The sequence below is a fragment of the Sciurus vulgaris genome (assembly GCF_902686455.1).
Source record: "Sciurus vulgaris genome assembly, chromosome: 12".
Classification (NCBI taxonomy): domain Eukaryota; kingdom Metazoa; phylum Chordata; class Mammalia; order Rodentia; family Sciuridae; genus Sciurus; species Sciurus vulgaris.
In genome coordinates this window covers 103,380,890-103,407,547 of record NC_136473.1, presented here as the reverse complement: position 1 = coordinate 103,407,547, position 26,658 = coordinate 103,380,890, and the positions used below count along the sequence as shown (strand labels likewise).

Sequence of the window (26,658 nt, the reverse complement as noted above, 5' to 3'; positions counted from 1 at the left end):
ATTACCTTTTAATAATTTGGCTACACTCGCATTGCAGGTGTTAATAGTAAAAACTTAGAGTGGTAGCTGTCTTTATTTTCCTTGCTGTACCTTTCTGAACTTCTCACTCGCTCTAAAAGGAGCGTGTGCCATTCACGTAATTAGAGGAAGGGACTTGGGGGTGGACAGCCTCGCCCTTTTAAAGCTGGCCTGGGACAGGGCAAACTTGCCTTTTTCCTTCCGTAGTACAGCAACTTGGTGAATTTCTCCACGATCTGCGCAGGTGTCTCCACGGTGGGGGGGACCTCCCCTGTGAGCAGGTTGCGGGCCCCCGAGCTCAGCACCGGCCAGTCCTCGTCAGTCAGGCTGATGAGGTCGGCCACCGGGGGCTGCCTCTTGTACTTCTCCAGCTTCTTGCAGTCTTGCATCAGCAGCTCAGCTATGTCAGACCCCACCATGGACTGCAAGGGAAAGAGGGTCATCCTGGGGAACTCCCGTTAGTCCGCAGGCAGGCAGCCCAAGCTTCAGAAGGAAGGAGGCCGATTGTGCAGAGGGGAGGCAGTCCTCCCTTGGATGGCCGTATTTCCCACGTCAACTTCATCACTGTGGGTATTTTCTGGCCATCAGGAGCCAAGAGGCTTACTGGAGCCATTCACAACTTCACAGGTGTTTAATCTGGCCGGTGCAGTGACCCCACAAGAGTACAACCCTCCGCGACCAGGGCAGAAGAGCAGCAGAGGGGAAGTCTGCATTAGCAAATGGGTGTTGACATCTGAGCAGTGTTTCCCGGGGTGACGGGGGACTTCTTTAATTTTGCTTTTCATAATCACACCGTACACCAAACCTTCTCTCTCCCACAGAGACCGAGACTCCAGCCGGGCCTGCACCTGCCCTCCCATCCAAGCCATCACCTACCCCATTCTGGCGACAGAGGAGAACTAACAGTTGCCACAGTAGAGCCGAGTCTCTGCTTCCTGGAGTCTCAGACTTGAGGCTCTGAGCTGCTTTCTGCTGACAAAACGTCATGATATCCACCTTGTGCACATCTTCCCTACGAGAGAGTTCAGGAAGCAAAGAGTGAGCAGGCAGACTTCTCCCCTGGGCAGGGTCCTTGCTCGGCCTACAGTGCCGGCACCGGCAGGGGTGGGGTTGGACAGAAGACTGACGACCCAGGCCAGAGGATGAGAATGCAGCTACAGGATGGTCACTTCCTGGTAGAACAGGAGGACTTTGGAGACTGTCTTTTACACCCTTTCCATTTTACAAATGACGAAACTGAGGCCCAGAAGCCTGAAGTGACCACACAAAATACCAGCTCAGAGCACAGACTTTCAAGTCAGAGTTCCGAGTCTCAATCTGGTCTGTCACTCTCAGTTTAGACAAGTTTCTTATCTCTTCTAAACCTGTTTTTCCCCTCCCTAAAATAGAGATATTAAAAGAAACTACATTCATACAAAAAGGAATAAGCAGATTCTGTGGCATATACTAAGTTCTCAATAAATGGGCATTATGATTTGCTCAAGCTCATCCAACAAATCAAAGCCAAGTTAGGACGGAAACTTAGTGTTTAACGGTCAACTCGGTTCTCTACCCTCCTCAGCAGACCTCTGTGTAAGACAAAGAGACAGGACTCATTTCACTCGAAGGAGTTGTCAAGTACAATAAGGGGATTTTCTTGGGCAAGGTGGCTTCAGGACAAGAATACATTTGTATAGTAGCAATGCTATTTAAAGGGCTTATACGTGCATAATCTCCCATGAGTCTCACAGTCACCCCTGAATTGGCAGAGCAGGTGTCACATCATTTCTCAGAGGAAAAACTCAGATGCAGAGAGGGTTAATTGACCTGCCCACAATGGTACCACTAGATAGTAAGATGCCTGAACCTGGAAGCCAGGTCCCACGACACCCAGCCGGGTCTTTCTGTACAACAAAGGTACCCGACTATTTGTCAGCAGCATGACTGGTGACTTTAAAGCAGTTCCAGTCCAGGCCTGCAGAGGGCAGACCTGCACACTGTCCAGTAACTGGAACTGACAACATCCTCTCAGAAAAGAAGTCACTGTTGGCAGTTTTTCCGTTGTGATCCACTTGTGGGTGATTTCCCAGGCTATGCTCCACTTTTCTACTAACGTCTACTGAGAACACAGGATTCTAAAACGTCCTACCACGGAACCTCTACACAGTGGAACTGATTGTCAGATTTCCTAATTGTTATTTTTTTCTGTCTGTCCCTCAGTTATCGATTGGCTTATCAAAATGACACAGGTCACATCTGGTTATATCTAGTAGCATAGAGAGACATTTTCTTCCAAGGACCCCAAAACAAAGCCCCAAAATGCAAAAGTCCTTACTCAGTTTCTTAGAGTAACTTACCTGATCAGGGGTCCTGAGAAACTCCTCATCTCCTCTTGGTCCTCAGAATCATTAAGAATAACCTGGAACAGAAAGTCAGATTTGGTCTTCGAGACTTCCACCCAGTGCCCCCGTCAGTCAAGTCCAGTGTCAGACCCCGTGACTGCGGTCCTTGGGCGTGGCTCAGTGCCTTGGGGAGAAAGAAGAAGAATAAGCATGTTAATCTTGTTAAGATGAGCCACTAGCATCTTAGGGAAAGCACGACTCTAGTGTCACTTTCAGAGAGGAGCCCAGCCATTCCTGTGCCTCCTGATCCAGGGGGTGCACAGCCCAGTTCCCCAAACAAGCACCGCATCTTGGAGATGCCCAGGCTCAGGCAAAGGCAAGCAGGGAAAGCACGTGGACAGCAGCTGGGCGTGCAGCGTGCTGTGTCGCATATCAGGGACACAGGACCCTGCCTACCTCCATGCTGTGCAGCACCACAAGGGCCGTTTGCCCATCGGCGGGAGAGCTGGGACACACGCGCACTAGCTGACCTCCTGGCCCGAAACTCACAGACACATGAGGGATGTAGAACTTCATCGGTGCCTTGGGAGCAGCTGCTGGGACATCACCTGACCGAGAGAAGACAGACAGCCACTGTGAACGCTACTTTCACAGCTTTTCTTTAGTTTAGAAATATGCTGTCCAAATTCCACCTGGGCCCAAGCTCAGATTCTGGGTGGGCTACATAATGAGAAGAAGCCCACACTCCCTGCACCAGTCCAACTGAAGGCTCTGAGAATATGTCAGAATGTGAGAGCGTGTTCATTTGATCCCGGGGGCAGGGCGCCCAACCCAGATTCTCAGCGATGGTGAGCGCCCGAGTCTCTGGCTCTCAGGCTGTCTACGTCCATGGCAAGACTCCCGCAATCAACAAAGCAGTTATGCTTTGTGTCCTGCTTCTGCTTCACCCGGTTCTCTCTGGTCTTCACTCTCTTCTCTAGAAGGCACTCCTGAGTGCCTAGGCCCAGTGTTCCCTTCTGAGAGTCAGCTAGGATGCAATCTCCATTTCAAGAGAAAAGGTGGGAAACGAAGCCAAGGTTGGCTCCTCAGCCCAGGAGACCTGCAGAAGCCAAGGCGGCTGTAGACAGTGACTCGTTTCTGGAAACACGGGCTAAGGGTGACTCTCTAAGAGGCTTGCTCCCAGCTTTTCCGACTGTGTGTGATCCCCTCAAGTCCCCACCAACCTGACCTTGACTCCAAGCTGCCAAAGCCATAGGATCATACTGCTCAGGCGCATCTGCCATGTACTGACTGAGCTCGTAGCTACTGGAGCTGAGACCAGACTCGTGCTGCTGGACAAGGTTGGACTTGCTGGTCAATGAAGGCTGAAAGTGAACAACGAGAGCACATGGGAAGGAGTTTCAGGGAGCTGGTCTTCCTGAGTGTTCCTTCAAAGAAGCAAAATTCAAACTTTCCAAGAAACACAGAGAGCATGGATGTGTTGACAGGAGATGGGATCACTCCATCGACAGGTGTTTGCTAAAGGAAGCATTATGGCCCAGGGGGAAGTGCCGGTCCTGGGGTCAGGAGGCCCTGAAGTCAGGCCTCAGTTTTGATTCTCATGCTCGCTGCTGTGACCTCAGACAGGTGACTTTGGCTCTCTGAGATTGATACCCTCATCTGTGATAAAGATAAATGTATCTTCCCTGTATACTTTAACTACTTACTCACATATTTATTTACCTGCTGTTTAATGAACACCTACTACACTACAGGTACAAGAAGATACAGGTGTACAAGGAATTCATGAAACTTACATTCTGGGCAACTATGAGTTACCCAGAAGCTCTTCGTATGCTGTAACATGCTGTCCACATGTGTGTAGCTGCAGTTATTGTGTTGTTAGGATTAGTCACAATAACACATGCCCTGCCCTGTTAAGCACTGGGTATACAGAGAAACTATCCTCAAAACTTATTCAAAGCTAATCCAGGAGACAAAATTTAATACAAGACCATCAAATCTTAAGAGTTCATCTCTATAGTATCTTTACAACTCTTCTATAAATCTAAAATTATTCCAAAATAAAAAGTTTATTTAAGAAAAATTAAGAGCTCCATTTTGTGGCCCAGGAAGTACACTTTTAAGGTTTTAAAGGAAATAGATGGAAGTGTCAGGGAAGATTGCAAGCCCTGCTTTTCAAACCTGAATTAAAAGATTCTAGCAACTTCCCCTTTCTTCGGTAAACCAAATTGCTAGTGCCCTGAGGTCTCTAATACTGAAGAGCAAGTGTCAGCTTCTTTTCTTCCCAGCACCTCAGAGTGACTTGTGTGTCACTCTGCCAGTGTGACAGACAAAGGGTCAGGTCAGGCCTTCAGACACGTCGGACTGAAGCAGGAAGGAGGCAGAGGAGGAGGCATGGTGGGGGCCCTGCCACAAGGGGAGGAACAGGCCCCCTGCAGATGTCTGGCTGTCCAAGGCCCCCACCCCTAAGGGCTCTGCCACCACCGAGGATGGGGTCATTTGTGGTGCATGGCCATGGGCCTCCAGTCCCATGTCACTTCAAGTTACCTTATTTTTTCGGGCACCAGTTAACTGACTCTCTGAAAAGAGCTCCCCAGGCCGCTCCTGTCCAGAGCTGGAAGCAGGACTGTCGTTATAAGGGGTCCAGCTGGTGGATCTGCAGCAAAATGACAGTGGGGGTGAGGCGGATCCTGGACAAGCCAGCCAGGCTGAGGACACTTCTTCTGGAAGTGTCCTGAATCCATGTGTGGCAGGTGGCAAGTCAGCCTGGGTGCCACGGAAAAGAGCGTCTTCCTCCCATGCCCACCTCCTATGCATTCATGCCGGAAAACAGGAATGCTGGGGTTCCACCCACAGACGCGGGAAACGGCGGCTCTGCAGCCTGCGTCCTGGGCAGGCCTGGGTCGGAGGCTTGGGCTGGTGAATTCCAGGGCCGAGGGCACCAGGAGAGAGGCTTGGGTAAAAGTCTCTTGCCTGCTCTGCCCGACGCCAGAGGAATGTGCCACTCTCACAGTCCAGGTGGGCAGAGGAGAAGCTCTGCAGCCCCAGGCAGGACCCCGTCATAAGCACTTCTGCAAACCACACCCATTCTGGGCCAACCAAGAATCGAGGCCTTCTTCACGTAGGCCTCCAGTGACCTCTCAGGTCTCAGCCTGGCCATGGCGGGGAACAGCTTCTCAGAGAAAAAAGCTCTTCTCCTGCTGAGCACATGCCTGTAATCCCAGGGGCTTAGGAGGCTGAGGCAGGAGGATCACATGTTCAAAGCCAGCCTCAGCAACTTAGTGAGGCCCTGAGCAACTTAGTGAGACCCTGTCTCAAAATAAAAAGTAAAACTGTGCCAGGGATGTGGCTCAGGGGTCAAGTGCCCCTGGATTCAATCCCTGGTATCAAAAAATGAAAAAAATAAAATAAAAAATTAAGTCTCTTCTCCCAGGGCTTCCAGAGGTGCGGGACCACCACCAGATTCCATAAGACTGACACCCAAATACTATGTTTAATTATAATGCTCTAATTCAAGAGTAACTAAATAAATAAAAATGAAATCTGCTCTATGATTGTCCTGTAAAAAAGAAAATCGGTCAAATACAGACTGAGTGTGACCCAGTCCTATGGAAGTGGCCTCTCCCTTCACACTTACTGAAACTGGGTCTCACTGTTCATTCCAAATGGACTATTCTGGTTTTCACGAGGATGCTCATTGGGGTACTTTTGATCTCCGTAGTCTTCATGCCAGATGTAAGGACTGCCTTGCCTTGGCACTGCTCCCTCAGAAAAATACAAAAGGAAGACAGGTCACTTGCTGTTTCTGAAAGTTCTTTTCAGAAAGTCGCTACGGAGCTGTCCAGCTGAGGTACTAGGGCACAGGAGGTATAAAAGCAGATTGGTTCTGGGGATGGAGCTCTGTGTTCAAGCACTTGCCTAGCTTGTGCAACACCCCGGATTTGGTTTCTGGCAAAATTGAGTTAAATTGCAAAGCAACATGAAAGTCCTCAAGATGCGTCTCTGAACAGTTAGGGTGTTCTGTAGTTTCACAATGGTGGGGATGAGGGCACGGATGTGTGTGTGTGTGTGTGTGTGTGTGTGTGTGTGTGTGTGTGTGTGTGTGCGCGTGTGTGTGTATGTGTGTGTGTGTGTTTCCAACATGAAAACAGATTGCACTGGCTAGGCGGTGAGAAGCTGGTACTCACTGGTACTCACCCTACCCCTATAAGTATAGGGCATAAAACTCCCACGGGTGCACGTGCACCATCCTCAGGGTGAAGCAATGCTCAGACTCATTACCGCCCAGCCCAGCACCCACCAAATGTCCTGAAGAACTGACTTCACTGTCCCACAATCAGTAACTACCACTTTGGCTTGATTTTTTTATAAGAAGGAGTAGGAGAAAAAAATGTAGATGAAGTACAAACTATCTTCAGTGTAAGTAACATAGAGACAGCTTCAGTACCGTCACCTCGTGAAAAGAGAAGTTCCCTGCTCTCTTCTGCTCAGGAGGATCCAGGGGCAGGGCTCTGCTGGGGTCTCATCTGCCCAAGGAGAGGCTCTGAACATGGTACCAATGGCCTCCGCCCTGCCTGTCAGGCCAGCGGCACCATCCCCCTCCCCGACGGCTTGAGGGGCGTCCTCCATACCTCTTTCTTCCTGCAGCCGCTGTGAGTGGCCGTGGTAGTAGTAACTTCCATAGGCATGTTCTTCCCTCATTGTTGGAGAGTGGTATCTCTGATAGGGATCCTCATAGCCTGGCCTAAAGCATCACAAGGAAGCCCAGTCATCTGAGGACGCACGCAGCAGAGAATGATGGCACAGGAAGGACTGGACAAACTAAGTGGCTTTGGAGGACAGAGTGGCCACACCAGTCTAGAACCTGCCCAAACGCTCCGTTCATTCTGGACCCTCTAAACAAATCCAGAGTCAGAGCAGAAGGAGGGCCCTTGTCATATGACCAGGTTTGGATTTTTGTAGTAACATAGAAAACTATGTTTTATATTTAAAAATCTTTTTTAACTGTTTTTATTTAGAACTCTTTTATTTTTGTGGTAAAACTCTTACTCCCTATAAAAACATTTATCTGACAATTCCATAACTCTGATATTATCTTAGAAGACTGTAAGAACTTAATATATCATTGTAATTTCTATGCATATTTCAGAGAGAAATGAGATTTTAAAAGTCAGAGCTATCTTAAATCTGATTATTTTTATTGTGTCTGTTCTTAACATGCCTCCATTTGAGAATCTAATAATCCAAAACAGATAAGGAAAAGAAACATCATATCAATTAATTTATCCATTAATAATGCTTTAGTATTATAGAGATGCGAAATTCTTTACAATTATTGTGATAATTTCAAACCTAAATCTGTAGGTGAATAAACATCCTAACTGGAAAAAGCAAAGTGGAACATTCCAGAACATTGATGGCTTCTAACGTTCTATGAAATCTTGAATGCAATGCTATCAATCAGAACTTGGGGGAGCAGATGTTCCAGATTCTCCAACCTAGAATCTCCTGACTGCAGCCTCTTCCTTCTGAACATAGAGCTCGTAAGGCCAGATCTGGCTTCTCTAGAAGTTAATTTTCCTATACTTCTCGTCCATCCTACACTGCCTCTGTGTCCCGGTCATACTCCAGCTACTGTTCTCAGCACTAGGACTCTTCTTGGTGCTGGAGGTATCAGACTAACCCCAGGTTAAAAGGGTCCAAAGACCGTGAAGACCTTCTTATGAGTCCTAAGAAAAACTTTTCCATAGTCTACGTATGCTGCTTTCTGGGATCCAGGAGCAAGAGACTCCCATCTCCTGCCTTGAATTTCCACCTTTACCCCTCCTCTGATGGCACAGTGACAGGTGCTTCATTTAAAAGGCTCCACTTGGCGACAGAGAGGAGGGAAATATTATTCTCCATCAACAAAAACCAGCGTGGGAGAGGACAGGTTTTAGCTAAGGCAATATAGTAATGTGGGGAAAGAAAAAGAAGGAACTAAAAGAGAGACAAAAGGAAAAGGAAGAAGGAAAAGAACAAACTGTTCATCCGCACCTAGGAAAGCTGCGTCCATTCCAAACCCTAAAGCCATACCTGGAGTAGCCCTGGCTGGGATAGGCCCCATCGTAGTAATCCACCCCAGACACCGGCTGCCGCCATTCCCCAGACCTGGGTGCATAAGGGGGCTGCAGGTGGTCTGCCCTGGGGTCCTGGAGTGGCTGTGGGCTTCCATGGATATCTTGCCATTGGTGGAACCTCTCTCCATTATGCCAAGGGTGAGGAACAGGCCGATGATGTCCACTTCGAAGCCCACGATCTAGGTCCTTTGGGGGTGCCGTGGGCCTCCCCCGTGACTGAGATGGCCACAGGGGAACCCAAGGTTCCATCCCTGGATTTCTCTTGGGTTTTGAGCCAGTTATACAGTTGTTTTATTTCCCTGCACACCAAACAAAGAGGGGGGAAAAAAATCCTCATTTTAAGCCTATATCCCAATGTGGTATTTGATTACGTTGTATGAAAAGAGCATCTCTAGTCCTCAAAACCTTGTCTGAAACAAACCATATGTGCAACAGATATAGAGAAATCTGAAAAAAACAATCTCGAGCAGATACACAAAATAAATAACAGACTAGACAATTATATTGATGTTGCTTAAAAAATTAAAAAGTACATATGGAACAACAGATGTGGGAGGCAAGAGAGACAGATAACAGTAATAGATGCAAGGATGAATGCTATCAAGGAATCCCAATTAGTGTTTCTTCATTTATACCACCAGCAAATATTTATACAACACTCAGAATGGACGTGCTGAGGCATCATGGAAACGAGTCCACCTTGGAGGGAGAAAGATCCAAGTTCAAATACTGACTGCCACTTACGAGCTGGTTAGATTTTTTTAGGCCTCAATTTCCTACCCATAAAATGGAGACCACAATACCACTCTGTGGGGGGTTCCTGTTAGAGTCAGAGACAGGGTCTGGAAATCACCCAACACACTGCCCCGTGGACAGTGCTTGTTCAATAAACAATAGTGTTATTAGAAAAAGATTAGGGGTGTCTGAGAAGCCAAAACGACTTCCTAAACAAAAAGAAGTTTAAACTGACCTCTCCAAGACACTCCTTTCTGAGTCCTGACATTAACCTCGTAGAAGACTAAGACCTTATGTGACGGCCATTCTTGTTCTTGTATTACAACCATTCTTCTCAGGTCTGAGTTTCCCACTAGCTAGAGACTTTAAAACCTAGAAGACTCCTTGGCATCAACCCATTTTCCCCACTTAATTCCTCAAGGTGGGAGATAGCTCCAGGGATAATGACCGTCCAAATTCCTCTGCCCCAATCACAGAAGAGCATGTGCTCAGCCCTCACTCCGGCTCAGCGAGCCTCCTAGGTCACCAGCATACACAGGCCAGGTACTTCCCACCTGTCTTGTCCCCCTGGGAACTGTTTTACTTTGCAAGAATCTGATCAAATCTGTTCATTTTCTCCCACTGCTGAAGTTCCCAGTCTCATCTAAAAATTCGTATCAGAACAAAAGGTCAAAAGAGTACATGTCGAAACCAAGATGTCACTCGGCTGAACACCGCCGATCCAGGGTCCAGAGCTATGAGTCAAGAGCCGTGGAATAGTAGAATGTCCAAGGAGTGCAGGGCCCAGGGGTACATGCCACCTCAAGGTCAGTCACAACTCAGGGAAACTGTCTTCCTCCCATGTCAGCTCATTTCCTTGAAAAAGCCAGGCGCAGAGAGCCTCTGCCAGCAAATCCCAGGAGGGGCCAAAGGCATGGATCATAACTCTCTGGACACAAGTAAGTGGGCAAGAAGAAAGCTGCTTTCACCTTGTCCCCGATGTTTCACCAGAAGCCCGTCCCCAAACTGCAAAGGCACAATACTCAATCTCGTCCCTGATATCGCATCGTTCTGTTGCCAAGAAACACCAGTAAGTTAGACCCGGGGTTGTAATCAAGGATATCAAATTCAAAACACCTAAGATTCTCAAAGTGAAGGACAAATCACATGCTCATATTCACACAGATGACCTTCCCTAGACCCTGTCAGAGCAACAGTGCCCTCCTAGGCGACAGACCAGCAAGCACAACCCGGAGAAGGGGAGGGAGGGGGTTGGTTCCCACACACCTGCTCGGCCGGCGTCCCACCTTCCTCCAGCGCCACTCTGGGACCTACCCAGGAGGGCCTCTCCTCTGCCCCTGGAGCCTGTCAAAGTCCAGGTGCCACATCCACCAAACTTACCTGGCCCTCAAATCTACAGCCAGTTAGTCACCTGTGCAACAGCCCGGCCTCCAGGGAGCTGATTCATGGGGCAAAGTTCAGCCCAGCCACCTCAGCCAGGAGGGTCCTGCCGGCGTATTTGCTCAGAATCTTGCCAGAAGCTGGTGCTTCTGTTTGCCTGGCTGTGGACTGAGCCAGGTTCACTCACTTGCGAAGGCATCAAAACCCCCACCGCAAACACAAAGAGAGACACCAGGAAGAGGAAACCCAGGGCGCCCTGGGGCAGCCTGGCTGTGCCAGAGAGCACCACCTTTGGGGTGTGGACTGTGCCTCTGCCATGGGCTGACTCAACCTGAGTCTCAGTTTCTTTTTCTCTAAAATAGGAATGACAGTATTTAGCTTATGAGGGCTATCATGAGGATTAAGTGACAGTGACATCGCATATGATATACCAGTAAGTATTCTCTAAATATGAGTATGGCATGATTTTTAAAAAAAGATGAGCTCATCTTACTGACTGAGACAGGGTCGAGGTCCTCACGGGTGGGGAGTAAATACCTGGATTGCCCGGTGTAGGTTTTTCTCATTCATGTTTCTCTCCCTTTGGTTCTGGTTGTATAACCAATTCTGTTACCCAGAGCTGGAAGGCGGATTTCAAGACCCAAAGCTGAACTGAAAGCAGTGAGACGTTTTCTATTATAACAAGAAAATAATTCCTCCCATTGGGAAAATAGATCTCTTCAGCATTAAGGTAAACACAAACTGGTGTCTTCTTTTGAGTACATATTTTTAAATTCACAATTTGCTCTATAAAAGCCCTATTGTTTATTCCACAAACTCTTAACTGACTTCCAGAATTTGACACACATAAATATGAAAGACATGGTCCTTGCCTTCAGAAAGCATAGAGAAAATTAGCCTTTCACATATTTATTCGTCCAGAGAAAACCACCACTACCGGGTCTCATGGTCAGAGAAGGGAGGGATCTAAGCCTTAAGATCTTCCCTCAACCCTCCCTGGACTCCTAGGACCTAGCAGCCTGCGGGTAATGGTTTCTTACCTCGCTGCTGGTCCATGAAGTTTGGTTCCCCAATGGCTACACTGTTCTCTTGATCCCTCAGGGAAGAAGTACTAGAAAAGGACAAAAAACATTGACAGCAGGAATCAGAACATGGTTGATTATGACACACAATATGATTGTGACTTTATCAAATTACATGTGTATATATCACAATTACAGTCATAAAATTCTGATGCAACTCCTTTGGCTTATACCACGGCATCAGACTGGCGCTATAACACCAACTGCATTATGGGAATGCTAACCTAGGAAAGGACCTTAGGGATTATTTTTAGCAACTTCACATTTTTGATGATAAAACTAAAATTCATAGAATTGAAGTGATTGACCCAAGATCACAAAGCTAAATAGAAACACGGTGTGGGTTCTAGGGGTAGAGTCCAGCTGTCTTACACAGGGCTTACCAAAGCTGATTATTAAATACTCAGGAACTGTGTGAGCCAATTGTTAAACCAAGGGAAATGTAAAATCCACCATGTTGGGAATATTCACACCCCAGAAATTGGCAAATTCTACAAAGCAAGGCTGTTTGTTTCTCAGAGAGCCAGTTTACCAGCACACTGAGTTCATTCCCAAACTCTTAGTACCTACTCAGTGTCCTTCAGTTACAGAATTATCCTCTGTTGCGACCCTTTACTGCACATTTCTGGTTTAAACATCTAGCGCACTTATTCCAAATGCTCCTTTTGTGACATCCCAAAGCATCTCTAATTATCTCAAGAGTTATTATGAAACTCTTCAAACATTCAACAACCAAAATTAATTTTAATTAGCTTTAATTATGTTACATAGACACATGGCCTACAACAGTTATGTGGGTCACAGAATGAAGCAGACCGTGGTGGGATCTTGCCACTCCAAAGGTTCGGGATTTCTCAGTCCCTGCCTTCCCCAGCCCCATGTATCTACAGTTACTAAGTCTTTCAACCTGGAAGCTCAATTCTTCCTGGTTTCTAAACCAAATGTACCCATCCTGACAAGCACATTGGAGCTAACACCCCAGCAGGAGGTGGGCTACAATCAGCCTGGCCACTCTGAGCTCTGGCAGCAGTGCCCCTGCAGGATCCTATGGGCTCCCTCATGTCCATACAGCTGCAGTCTTCACTGTCCCTGTCCCAGTGGTTGTTCCTTGTACCTGACCTCTGCTCTGCCTCTCAACTTGCCACCAGATTGGAGCCCTGGAAGCTTGCTGATTTATGTGAATTACCCTTTCCATAAATTCCTGTTCTCTTTTCTGAATGCTAGACCGCTGTCCAGGATCTTGTTTCAAAGAGAGGTAACTCCCTGCTAAAGACCATCTTTCCTCCCAAAATCCCTATGTTGAAACCTGAGCTCCCCTTGGTATTAGGAAATGAGCCCTTGGAATGGGATTAGTGCCCTTATGAAGAAACTCAAGAGAGCTTGCTTCCTCTCTTTCTGCTCTGTCATGTATACAACCAGAAGATGGCCATCTGCAAACCAAGAAGCTGGCCCTCTCCAGACACTGCATTTGCCAGCACCTTGATTTTGGATTTCCAGCCTCCAGAACCACAAGAAACAGATTTCTATTGTTCAAGGCACCAAGTCTATGCTATTCTGTTACAGCAGCCTGAGCTAAGACACCACCTTAGTTTGACATCTAAGAAAGCGTTATCGCTACCGATGATGCTGCCAATCTCTAGCAAGCAGATTAGTGCTAAGGGATATGAAAACTCATAGGCCAGGTTTCCATGAATCCTTGAGCACTGTATTTAATGATTGATTATTCTCACAAGGGACAGCTCAGCAGATGAGACTTTGTTCCAGGTTTGAACCTATTTAGTTTTACTGAAATTAAAAATTTAGAAAACAATTTGAGAATTTCTGTATGTTACCAGTAGTTATCTACTTTGGGGTAATAGAATTTTGGATGATTGCACTTTCCTCTTCTTATTTGTCTATATTTAATAACTCTCTACAATAAACGCATATTACTTTAAAAGACAAATCAACTAACATTTTTAAATCAACATATCCAAGTGTGTTGTCACGTTGGTAACTAATTAGACACCCAAGTAACTAAAGCTGGGCAGTGACACCCCGAAACATCCAAGATTGATGAACTGTGTTCCATCTGGTATTCTGCATTGAGTTTGAATCATTCATTCACCAAGCAAAGGTTTAATAAACATCTACTCTATGACTGGCACTATGACATGCATTGGGGATACAATGATAAATAAAATATGATCCTTCCTCTGAAGAACCTCTCAGTCCAGTGGAGCAATAGAAATTGGAATATGCAATTATTTTTCTAGTTGATGCAGCACTGATTTTTCTAATAGTGGGACTCACAGGGAAAGAGGGAGGTCTGCTGTGTGAGGCGAGCTGACAAACCCATCAGGACAGACCAACGCCAACTAGTGCAGCTAGAGGATTAATGGAAACTGGGGGAGAAGGGACAGAAACGGGCAAGTGTATGCACACACACAGACACATACATACACATGTACATATATAGATAGATCTATAGAGAGAGTATGTTATATAGACTGGAATCCACATGAATTGATATCTGACTGTAGAAGATGAGAGAAGTCCCACCTTTGGGTGACTGTGCCTTCTTTTGGGTGGTAATCTTGCAAGAGTCAGTTTGTTGGGGAAGATGATAAAGTCAGTTTGGGACATGCCAAGTATAAGAGGCCTATGGGACACAGAGGTAAGTGTGGTCAGTAAGTAGTGGGTTTTAATGGTCTAGAGACCCAGAGAAGAGAGATGTGGTGGCTGAAACCACACATGTGGACGCCATTGCCAATAAACGATTAGAAGTGGGTCTGAAGGAGGAACCCTGAAGCGCGCCAACATTCACACAGCAAGAGCAGTCTGGGAAAGACAAGGAGGCGCCAGAAAAATGGGCAGAGAGTCAGCAGAGGACAGCGTCCCAGAAGTCAGAGGAGTGTGGCCTCAGGAACAGGAAAATGATCAACAATGTCAAACGTGAATGTCAAGAAAGACAACAAATAAAGGCAAGTGTCCCCTGTGCCACCAGATTTGACAATGAGGAACTTTGGTGGTCTTAACATGAACAATTTCAGTGGAACTATGGTCAAGGGAGTGAGGGATGATCAGCCTTAGAATTGTTATGAAGCAAAGAGCAAGTGCAGAAAAGGAAACAGCAAGAAGTAGAAATCACTCTTTCCAGAAGACTGGAGGTGAAGAAAGGGGTCAGGGCCACCAGGAGGAGCTCGGGCTTGAAGTGCTGCTTCAGGAGGACAAAACAAAATCACATGCAGATTCAATGGAAGATTGGAATTAGAACAAAGAACAGGGATTGGAGGGACAAGTCTCAGACGAGATGGACACGCAGAACCCAGGGTATAGCAGGAAAACCAAGCCATGCTAAGACGGGCACCTGTTCCTCTGAGAACGGGATAATAAGGTGAAGACAGGCACAGGTGGAGGCGAGTTTGTACATAAGAGGACTGGAAAGAGCTCTCAGTGGATCAGAATGCCAAGGTCCACTGGCCACCTCAGGAATTTGGTTATAGATTTTTTTTTTTTTTTTTTTTTTTTTTTTTTGGTACCAGGGATTGAACCCAGGGGTACTTAACCACTGAGCCACATCCCAAGCCCTTTTTGCTTTTTATTTTGAGACAAGGTCTCACCAAGTTGCTTAGGTCCTCGCTAAATTGCTGAGCATGGCTTTGAACTTGCGATCTTCTTGCCTCAGCCTTTTGAGCCTCTGGAATTACAGGCGTGCACCACATGTCTAGCTTGGTTAGGGTCTTGAGAGGCATCATGAAGATTTAGTATGGCCAGTATAAAAAATGTGTAGGTTTCAACTAGGAGCATGTGGGACACGAATGCGACAGAAACAGACGTAAGTTATCAGCATTAAACCGAGATCCCTAGCTCTAACGAAGAGATGTAGTCCAATGGCACAGTAAAAATTAACTAAAAAAAAATTAGATCACAAAATCAATCTTAAAACATGGGACTGAGGGCACACTTTCCACACCTGCATCTCCAGCCACACTTGTCACGCCGCGGCTGTTCTGAGCGAGCGAGCGTCTCATGTCCCTGACTCCAGGAATGAGTCCAGGGGTGAAGGGAGAGTGTGGAGCCATGGAGCCACCTCGTGCCTTCAGCAAAGCCACTTCTGGAGCCAGACTGCCAGATAGGGACCTCGTGGCCTCCGCTAGAGACGGGGCATCGAAACTCTGATGCTTCCTTCAGGGGAGCTGGGTGGCAGCAAGATGCCGAGCAGCCTGTGCTGGTCAGCAGTTCCAGTCATCCGGAGGAGCGTGCCAGGAAGGAGCGGAGGCTACGCCAGAGTCGGTCAGCCTGGCACAGGCTCTGTGAGCCACAGTGCCAGTCCTGGGACTGTTCCTCTTACTGCAGTCTTAGAAGTGAAGGTCTGGGCACAAGGCAGATTCCCTGCTGGCCTAGGAACCCTGTGATGAGGCCTGGCAAGGGCCTCCCCGCAAGACCACCCACACACAGACCTGGAGCCCTGCAGGCATCTGCCTCTGCTGCCAGGAGCTAGAGAGGCAGCACAGCGTTCCAGAAGGACGGCTCCATGCTACTGCCAGACTGGCAGGAGGACCCTGCCTTCCTGCCTCCACCCCTCCCATTTTATTGGTGACCCTTGAATTGGGATGAGTGGAACTTCTGACCCCACATGAAGCTCCAAGAAGTAGAGGAACTCACATATCAGCTCAATGAAATGACCACAGTGCTCTCGGGGTTTTCTCCCAGCTGCAGGTCAATAGGGTGGAGACTCCACAGAGGAGGAGCACAGCTTGGTGACCCTGAACTAAGGCCATCTGGATGTGAATCCCACTTCACTAACTGCGGACCATGTGACCCTGCAAGTTACTCACATCTCCTTTTCCTCGTCTGCAAAATTGGGCTCATAAGTGCCTCCTACCTCACAGAGTTAGTACAAGGGTGAAAGTTATTTAAAAACCTATAAAATATTTGGCATATATTAAGTGCTCAATAAATATTAATAGCTATCATTTTCCTGCAAGTACTGGAGAGTGCCTAGCAAGAGCTCTGCACAAGTCACAGGTGAGGGAAGAGTTCGTATCCTTTGCTGCCATGAGGTGCACAACTCACACGGAGCCATGAGATCAGGAAGTAGAGAAGCGGTGTCACCTGACGACACAGGAAAAAAAGAGTGAGTTAAGGTGGAAATAGCACAATTAGCGACTTTAGGAAAGTGTAGTCCAGTGCGTCAGCACAGAAGTACTTGTAGCCCCAGAGACAATACAGGATAAGCATCAATTTTCTTTTGAAGCAATTATAAGTAGTATTTTAATCTTAAGCACACATTTCAGGGCAAAACTCAAATTTATCTTAATTTTTAAGATTAAGCATAAGGCATCAAAGAAATTTCATATTGGAATGAGACGGGTGCACACGCGCACATTCACACACACACACACAGAGGTCATTCCCGGCCATTTGGTGGAAAAGTTTGAGAGACACATTCTCAACAAGAGCAGACATTCAGACACACAGAGGAAATGAGCTGGAAACAAGCCACCCCTGCAGGTAAACGGTGTCCAAGGCAGCAAGACACAGGCCGAGGCCCTCGCTGGCAGGCAACTCTCATTTACACACTCATAGCAGCAGTACCAGCTCTCCACTGCTCGTAAACAGATAAAAATTCTGTTATGCAAGATTCTACGGGGTCCCCAGAGGTTCAGTGGCTCTCTCTCTCTCTCTCTCCATCTCTCTCTGCTCACTTAACCTGGGACAGGCAGTGTTTTTTCTTCAAGGAAGGTAGGCTTCCAAGCTCCTTAGAGAAACATTGTAGTGTGGAGATGCTCTTCATAATAGATAATGCACAAATGAAGAAGGGGACAGCAACCATGCCACCAGAAAGCCTTCTCCTCTCCAGGTTACACAGCCCTGAGTGGTTTCCTTATATAACTTCCTATCTTAATCATTTGTGGGAGCAACCAAGGTCCAGAGGAAAGAACACAGGAGTTGAAAAGTAGATTTAGTTTTTCCTATGCTACTTCCCAGCACGTGCCTTTGGCAAAATCACCCCAGCTCTGTGAGCCTCAGATTCCTTATCCTCAAAATGAAATCTACAAAGTGCTTCAAAGGGCTGTGTTGTAGATGAAATGAAATGATAGATGCAAATCACCAAACAAAGTGCCTGTTAAGCACAGGAGAGGGTTTTCAATAAATCTTTGCATTCCTCTCGTCCAGGATCCTTACCTTCTGCTAATGGTGTGTCCAGCTAAGCCACACACAAAGCTCACAAGTGTGCTACAGTGCTGTGGTCAAGAGCTCCAGCTCTGCGGTCAGAACTGGACTTGAGGCCCATCTCCTCCACTGAGACTTCAAGGAAGCTCTTCACCTCCCAGGCTGTGTCCCTCTTTGTTAAACAGCTGTATAATAATAGATATCTTCACAAGGTTGTTGTAGAACAAATAAGATAAAGCACTGTTTATGGCATCATGCATAATTAAAATTTGATGGATAGGTGAATGCACAATCTGGGAAAAGCACATCGCAAATGCCTGCAAATAGTAAGTTTCAACGAAAGTTTGAACATAGCAGAAGAGTCACTTTCTAGACTGTCCAGGGTATATGTTCTTAGCTAGCTTTTCTCATAGCAGCTCTTGGTGAACTTCTACCTTAACTACGCTTCATTATTGGTTCATAATCTAATCTGAGGTTATTGGTTCTAATACTGATTTGGCCCTTTCTCTCCTCCTCATCTACTGCAGCCAGAGCTGTCTTTCCCAGAGATGAGCACCTTGACTCATTATTTTCATTACCCAGCAATGTCAGTAGAGTTTGTCCCTTTTAGGAGCAATAGAAGCAAGATCAGAAAGGATCAGGGACTTCACCAAACACAGAGCTTCAGTATTCGTCCTGAAATGGAGGAAAATCAATCACAGGACTTCTAGTCTAATGCTTTTGTTTAAAAAAAAAAAAAAGGCATACTGCTTAGTAATAGCCAAGCAATATCTTTAACACAAAAATGCAATTATTTAAAAATCCACTCCATGCAAATACGAGGATTGCAACCTTCAAAATTATCAGCCCATATAAATAGATTCATTCGACCCGAAGATGGATAGGTGGGCAGACAGATATTTAGTGATAAAAATAAGAACGCAAAGATTAATTTCTGCATTTTCTCCTCCCCTCATTTGTCAGCCGACAAAGTTTCGTCCCACTTTGTGGCGTTCTACTCCTCTGCCCACCGTTCCTCGTACAGAAATAGCCCCGTGTGTGCAGTGTGAGTGCATCCGCGTGCTTCAGTGGGACTCGCATCTCTTGTTCTCTCAGTCTGGAACAAGTGCCTGCAGATAGAGCAATGCCCCCCGGGGGTGCTGTTCTAATGCTGAATTTAGCACATCAGGGAAATTTCCATAGGAACCATTTATGATGCCAAAAAACAAAGTTCAAACTTCAGTTTCTGGAGGACATTTAAGGGCACGACAAGATGATGGAGAAGTTTCTTTTCCAGGCATCCATGTCTGCAGTCATCACGGAGGAGACTGCCAAAGCTCACTGTTTCCTGGGAGCTTCGCTAAACGATGTTGCCGGTTCTGGGCGTGTTGAGTGAAGACCCACTGCCCTGCCTGACATTGCTCCTGCCATGTGGTTTCTGTACAAGCTGGCTGCACATCTCCTTTTCACACTCAGAAGACACCTCCTGGGCCCTGTGACTTAATGACACCACAGCATCATGACCTAGTGTTGGTCCAGATGTCTGTCATTGAATGAATGATGTCACTAACTAATCCAACTGAGGTATGACCTCGACTCTAGGAGAAGGAAAAAAAAAAAAATACCTCCTTCATTCAACAAATAATATTTAGACAAATACGTATTCATTTATTCATTATAATAAAATGATTTTTCTCCCATATGAACCGGCTCTCTGTTGCTCCTACAGTAAGGCCACCAGCCCCAAACAGCTCACAAGCTATTTACTAACCAAGAAATGAGATGGAAACTGAGTGCTTCATTCACTGTGCATTTATTAAGTGCCTACTATGTGCTGAGCGTTGTTTTAGGTGTTGCAGCCCCGGGAAATGAATAAAGTGAATTGTTCCTTGTCTTCCTGGAGTTCACTGCCTAACAGGGACACAGACAAGGTAACAAGCAATTCCAATGCTATGTGCCAGGAAAGGATGACAGGAAGCAGCAGCTGTGAGGCATCACAAAGTGTCAGGTCAAGTCCAAGGAGGCTTCCCTGCAGAAGAACAGTGAGGGCCAACTGAGCCTGAAGGTCAGAGTGCACCGTCCTGGCGAGAGGAGAAGGTGAGCGCCCTACAGGATGGAAGCCGTAAGGGCGCAGAGACAGCGAAGGCCGCGAACGTTCACAGCGTCAGCAGCAGGTTTTCTGTGCTGCCGTTTGAGCTTAGAACACAAAGGGCAGCCTTGAGACCAAAGAGCCCCTCCTAGTGCCTCACTCAGCCAGGAAGGAAGGAGCACAGCCCAGCTCTCCCCAATACCGGGGTTGTTTGCACACACTTATGAATATCTGCTACCTCTGCCTGCCCAGCATTCATTCCTCTGGCTTCTGACAATAAATCGTCAATTTTCTCTTTGATGAACTTTCCTGCCCCCTCTCTATCTATCATGGTGGAATCAGCCCTACTTTTTGCTCTAAGAACAGGCACAAAAATTCAGACTGGAAGACTAAGATTCTTGCATCTCCCTGGCCCTGTGATTAGTTCAGCAGTCAGCATGTGTCCAAGAGACTCACAGTCAGAAGTTAGCCTGAACTACTGGGGAAGAAGAATGCTTGCCATTGATTGACTGAGATAACGGGATGTCATCCTGGAGCTACAGGCAGCCACCAGCTCCCCTGTTCGTTCATTCAATGACAGTTAAATAATGGGCTAGTATGTGCCTCATACTGTAAGCATTATAATACGGAAATGAAAAACAATTCTGTTTCATAAGTTTTCACCCTAAACTGGAGAAGTAAATAAAATAATGTCTTTAATAAACTGTGATAAGTGTTGAGTGATAAGTGTTAGAGCTGTTTAAATCCAGTGGAGAGGAAGGGGAGCTGGCAGTGGGAGAGAGAGCAAGGAGGAAGAATAAAAAGGATGTAGAAGTTATTGGACTTATACAGCTCTGGACTGGTGACTGTGGATGGTGGTGTCCCTGATCACGAGTGAAATTCATTTTACTGAGAGAAAAGCCAGTTTTATGAGCAAAGGTAATTTCAGGTTGGGCCACAGTAAGTTGAGTTGCCTGCAGGACAACAGGTGACGAGGCAGTGACGGGGAGTCAGGAGCTCCAGGAAGAAGTCCGAGGAGACCCACTTGGGGTGGGTGGTGTTCGTCTCTTGACCCATTGCCTCCGTCCTGAAGAGCTGTATGTGCTTTATAGAGGTACCGTTAGCACATGTCATAATTAAAATCCTGGTGATGAATTAGGTTATCAGGATGAGCACAGACTTTAAAATAAGAAAAGAACATCTTAAGGTAAAAAGCAGAGAAAGAGACATACACAAAGACCAAGAATGGAGTCAGGGCAGCCAAGGAGGAGGGAGTGTCAGGAAAGAGGAAGAGGTAAAAGAACAGATTTAGTTAGAGATCAAGTCACATAAGAAGGTGAAAACGTCCACAGGAATCTGGAGGGATGGTGAAGGGTCAGGAAAGGGAGAGGACAGTGAGAAGGAATCGTGTTTGTTCACTGACAGGATTGCAGGTCGCTTGCTTGTTTGGTTGGCTGGTATAAAATGGGAGACTCCTGAATGTGTTTTTACACAAGGTGGAAGATCAAGATATAGGAGAGGCTGAGATGCAAGAGGGAGAACTGAGCAATGAGTGTGGTGCTCCCTAAGGGGCTGATGGGGCTGGATGGTCAAGAGAAGGGATGTGACCCAAGTCAGGAAGTACCCCAAAGTCTGCCTTTGAGAAGGGAGGAATGCAGCAAGAGGTTTAAGAGTGGCCTTGTAGATAATTTTGTGAGCTAGGCTAAGCAAGGGTGATGGGGAAACAGTACATACAATAACTATGTTAAAGAAATCTATTTCATCTATCATTCTATTAAAACATGAAACTCCCACAATCTCCACATCAAAAATGACTGAGTGATGGTGATGAGTCTCAAAAAGCCAAGCTGCACCACACAGTCACATGGTAGGCATATTCTATCCTATTTGAATCTCAGCCTGCCTTATTTTTTGACTCAATTAAATTTCTTTCAAACATAAGCCTGTCCGTCATGCCTATTTTAAGCAATTTCATTTTCCTTGGTGTCGGCCTTTCTTATCTTCTTAAAATTCAGCAGCAGTAGAGGTACTTGTTCCAATCACTAACCAATTGAAAATAGATGCCAGGTATGTAAGATCATTTGGTGTGGATAGCTCCTTTAAGGATCTTTCTCAAAAGCAATCCTTTCTCCTATGAATATCTTATTGTAAGTGGGCCCTTCTAGGAGGATTCTTCCAGTTTCTGTCACAGAAAATCACAATCTGATGAGGCCTCTGTTTGGTGACAGGTGAGACCCACTGAGTAAGTAAATCACCCCTTCCAAAACTGGATGTGGAGAAAATGCAATGCTGTGTGGAAGTTGTTCCTCAAGGGGAAACTCACACGAGGTGAAGAACCGATACTGAAGAGGTTATTCATCCCAATGCATCCATCTTCCAGCACGCCAGCTGAAGCCGGAATGCCATATGGTTCATGGCATCGATGCCAGGACCCAAATCCAGGTCTGCAGTCTAGCAGCCTCATGCTCATTCCTCCTCTCATAACACCTGTTCTTCCTGCTGGGACACAAACTCTCCAGGAGCAGCCACCTCCTCATCTTATTCATTTAGGTAGGCCCAGCATTGAGGTGACAATCAGAAATATCTGTTGGTCAATAAGTTAACTGTACTTGGGGTGGATCACTGGTGGTCATTTGTAAGCTTTCACGCAGCACCAAACGTGAAAGAGTTTCACCAGAAAGAAAAAGAATCACCAACCCATAAACACATGGTTTATGAACTCTGAAAATACCAGGAACTCTGGACATGACTTCCAGAGTGGAAGTCTTGGGAACAGCAGCCATAGCACCACCTCTGGCTAACGGGATCTCTGCCAGGGTTTCATTTGTCATGGAGTTGGCAGGCACCAGGCCCCTAGTCATCTATATAGCTTGAGAACAGAAGTTTCCACGTTGCTTCTAAGTCAGCTTTAACCAGTTTGAGTCCTTCTTAAAATATTTAACAGGCCCTCTCCTCTCCCCAAACACTGTAATTGCTAAGTTTCCTTTCGTCTTACCATAATCAAACTTGCCTAAATTTTTATGTGACTTTATGCACATTAGCCATGCATTTCATCCCACAGGGGACAGCCCTGCCAGGGTATGTGGGCGCTGTACAAAGTTGGTTAGGAAGGCGGCAAGAGCCTGGCTGAAGTTAGTTTTTACAAACAAGACCCTGTTAAATTCTTCGTTTTGCTGAAGCCATGTGCTGGCTTAATGCCTTTCTCCTCTGGTTAAAACCAAATGCTTCTCAAAGAAATCTGTTACAAGGGTCTCTAGTGGGAATTGTATTCCCTCTTAGCATTCTTCATTTGGGTTCGGTCTGGGTTAATTGGTTAATGGTGAAAATAAGTACTTACATCTTTTGCCACTAAATCAGGAGTTGCTGCTGCTGCTTCTGCTACATCCCCTCATGACAGCCTGCTATTACTCACAGCTGGCAGACACTGTAAATAGTGATGCCACGTCAGCCACACAGAACCTTTCTGCTTCAGCCACAGTTTCCCAACGGAATGATTTAGTATGTAGCTCCCAAGGCTGGAAACATGATCTGACCACCATATTGAGAAGGTCTGAATTAAAGAGGACACTACTTGAAATTACAAAAAGAAACCACAAATAGCTCTTTGGGTACCTAAATGAAAACTCTAAGAAGAATGTAAATATTGTATTGACTTTTTAAATAATCATAACAGCAGGTTAATAATTGACCAAAAAAGGGGTATCAGGATTAGAAATTTTAAAAAGAAAACTTAGGGACTTTTAGCATTATGGATGTTAGTTCACTAAAAAATTATGAGTTTGGAATGGTAAAAATTCAAAAATGTTTTGCACGTGAATGGGGAAATGGTTGAATAGTTATGAGTCAGTTATGTGCGAAACAGACTATTTAATAACGAATAATGAATTAGAGCTATATCCATTGACTTAGAGGGTTTTCTATGACATTATTGAGGGAAAAATTACATTATCCCATATATCACTGTTTTTAATTATATATAACTATGTAAGGTTATATGAGTGTCTATGTATCCATATAGATAAAGGATATAAAAGTTACATATCTGGAAATTAATAATACTTGCTTTGTTTGAGGGAGAAAGTATGAAAGGGAGTATTGATAGTAGTGAAAACAACTTTTTAAAAAGGCTTCACAATGAAACATTAGTTATTACACCCTATTCCTTTAAAATGTCTCTTTATGAAAGCTGCTTAAAGTATGTATAAGTTTATAAAAGTGTTAAATAGATATCTGAAAGTGGTGGAATTCCAGATGACTTCTACTTTACCCTCTATATTTTTAAGTGTGTTTCAATTTTTTTTTTTTTCAAGGAAAATCATTTAGGTAATCAGAAGAAACCATAAAGGTGATTTTATTTTGTAAAAATCACTGACAAGTGGTAACTTGCCTGAACTCTTGCTTCTGAACCCTCTGCTGAATTTTAAATAGATGGGTTTTTTCCTCCCTCTGTTAGAAACACATTCAAGAATTCTAAAGATGGGCTGTAGTCAGTGGTGGAGCACTTGCCTAACACATGTGGGTTCAATCCTTAGCACCACATAAAAATAAATAATGAAAATAAAGGTTATTGTGTCCATCTACAACTAAAAAAAATAAAGAAATAAGAATTCTAAAGATGCCCTTATACTTATCTGGAACAGATGGAGAAATGGAAAACTTTCTTCCAGTAGAGACCTCACACCCCTCCCCTCCCTCAAGACCGCTGTCAGAGGTGGGTCATATCTTCAAGCCCTTCCATGATGTGTGCCACACAGGGAGGGCCCCAGAGCAGAAACCCACGGTGTTCGACACATAAAAATACTGCTTCAGATAATGCTACCAGAGACGAATCAGGCGTCAGAAGTCTCAGTCTGTAGATGGCTGACTCCCTTCCACAGGGCCTGAGGTGATGCAGAACATCATGGCAGAAAAGTGTGGCAGAGGAAAGCAACTCAGGACATGAGAGATGATCAGGAAGCAGAGAGAGAGCTTTGCTCAACAGGACATCCTATAAACCCCAAAGGCATACCCCCCGGGACCCACCTCCTCTAGCCACACCCTACCTGCCTACAGTTACCATCCAGTTAATCCCTTTCAGGGGATTAATGCACTGATTAGGTGATGACTCTCATAACCCAATCATTTCACCTCTAAACCTTCTTGCATTGTCTCACACACGAGCTTTTGGGGGACCCTCATATCTAAATCATAACAGGAGGTATAGGAATGTACTTGGGCATTAAATTATCTTATTGGTATGAATAACACAGAATTGTTTTATCAGGGAAAGTTTAGAAAATTCAAGCTGTTCAGTCACCATAAGGACAATGTATCAAGTAGATACATGTATAAATCAGAGGCATATGTGGTATGTGTGGACATATGTATGTATGTATGCATTATCTAGAATAGAGGAAGCTCTCAATTTCAAACTTAAATAGGGAAGAGGATCTCAGAAATGCATAATATTATGCTGAAAATATCAAGAGATCCTGCTAATCCCATTTATCATGATTAGACAAGATGCAGCACATTCTTGCTCTGTGTATAAAGAACAGTTCCTTATACTTCTGCAGAAAAAATGTTCGAATATCATCTTCATTTGCTATCTCATCTTACAACTAGCTAACTCTCCTTTATCTTGTTAATAATCACTCAACTCAGGTTGGGGATATAGCTCGGTTGCTAGAGTGCTTCCCTTGCAAGCCCAAGGCCCTGGGTCCAATCCCCAGCACCACCAAATAATAATAATAATAATATTCAGTCAACCAGATGAAACAAAACATACAAACAGACCTCCATAAAAAGCAGAGGGTAAATACCAAGTAGATGACTTCAACAGTGAATACTTTGACAGACCAGGAGAGAGAGAAACCCAAATTAAGTTTAAGAAGGGGGGTTGAGAACAGAAATCAATGAAAAAAGGAATAGCAATGAATTTAAAATCTGAAATGCATGTTATCTACGAAAATTGTACACATTCCTAGAACATTTCTACTATCCAGGCTCTTAATAATATTGGGCCTTAGTTCACTTTGGGACTTGTGAACCTGATCCTGAGACAATATCACAATCTCATTTCCATACATTTTGCTTACTTAAAAAGTGGCACCTTGGGCTGAACATGGTGGCACATGCCTGTAATCCCAGTGGCCCAGGACGCTGAAGCAGGAGGATCACAAGTTCAAGGCCAGCCTCGGCAAATTGACAAGGCCCTAAGCAACTTAGTGAGACCCTATCTCAAAGTAAAATATTAAAAAAGGGCTGGGGATGTGGCTCAGTGGTAAAGCATCCCTGGTTTCAATCCCCAGGAGCCCCCCACCACCACCAAAAAAGAGGCACATTTGGAAAATATGCAATAAACACACATCTCCATGTTGATAATTTTCTGAGTCTCACAGGTATGTCCTTCGCAAGCTCATCAGGAGATTGAAGGTTTCAGCTTTGATTTTGCTGAACCAAAACTAATGGTAGAATATTACAAGCAAAAATATTTCTTCTTGAAAGAATTTTAAGCTCCTTAAACTGCTTATTTACAACACACCAAAAATCTCATGTTTACCTACCACAAGACTGAGTCAAATGAGGCAAAAACATCTTGAACTCCCCAGGGGTGACTGTAAGCGTGGGAAGCCCATTTTTAGACCAGAGGCAGCAACTTACAATGGTGCCACATACCGTCTCTGAAGCCACACAACCAGAGTGGGCTCCTGGCTCTGCCTCTCTCTAGCCTCGCCATGTCGGGTCAATCACTGGATCTCTCTGAACCCCGTTTCCTTATCTGTAAAATGAGATTAATAGTAGTGGGATAAATC

General features: G+C 45.4%; 1 protein-coding gene and 1 long non-coding RNA gene across 2 annotated transcripts in view; one reads left to right on the top strand and one right to left on the bottom strand.

Annotated features, from left to right (window-relative positions):
* SEC16B (SEC16 homolog B, endoplasmic reticulum export factor) overlaps positions 1–18,002 on the bottom strand; it is a 41,723-nt gene extending 23,721 nt beyond the window's left edge. The window contains 13 exon segments of the mRNA XM_079107091.1: positions 210–440; positions 895–1,030; positions 2,355–2,416; positions 2,796–2,947; positions 3,568–3,703; positions 4,890–4,998; positions 5,980–6,100; positions 6,974–7,086; positions 8,418–8,742; positions 8,745–8,760; positions 11,114–11,227; positions 11,617–11,687; positions 17,830–18,002. Coding sequence (XP_078963217.1) covers positions 210–440; positions 895–1,030; positions 2,355–2,416; positions 2,796–2,947; positions 3,568–3,703; positions 4,890–4,998; positions 5,980–6,100; positions 6,974–7,086; positions 8,418–8,742; positions 8,745–8,760; positions 11,114–11,146 — 1,434 coding nt within the window. The 5' untranslated portion in view covers positions 11,147–11,227; positions 11,617–11,687; positions 17,830–18,002.
* LOC306641832 lies at positions 10,614–13,753 on the top strand. Its single transcript, XR_013758305.1, has 3 exons — positions 10,614–11,009; positions 11,194–11,306; positions 13,078–13,753. It is a non-coding gene; the product is annotated as an uncharacterized lncRNA (long non-coding RNA).
* Positions 18,003–26,658: the final 8,656 nt, after the last annotated feature.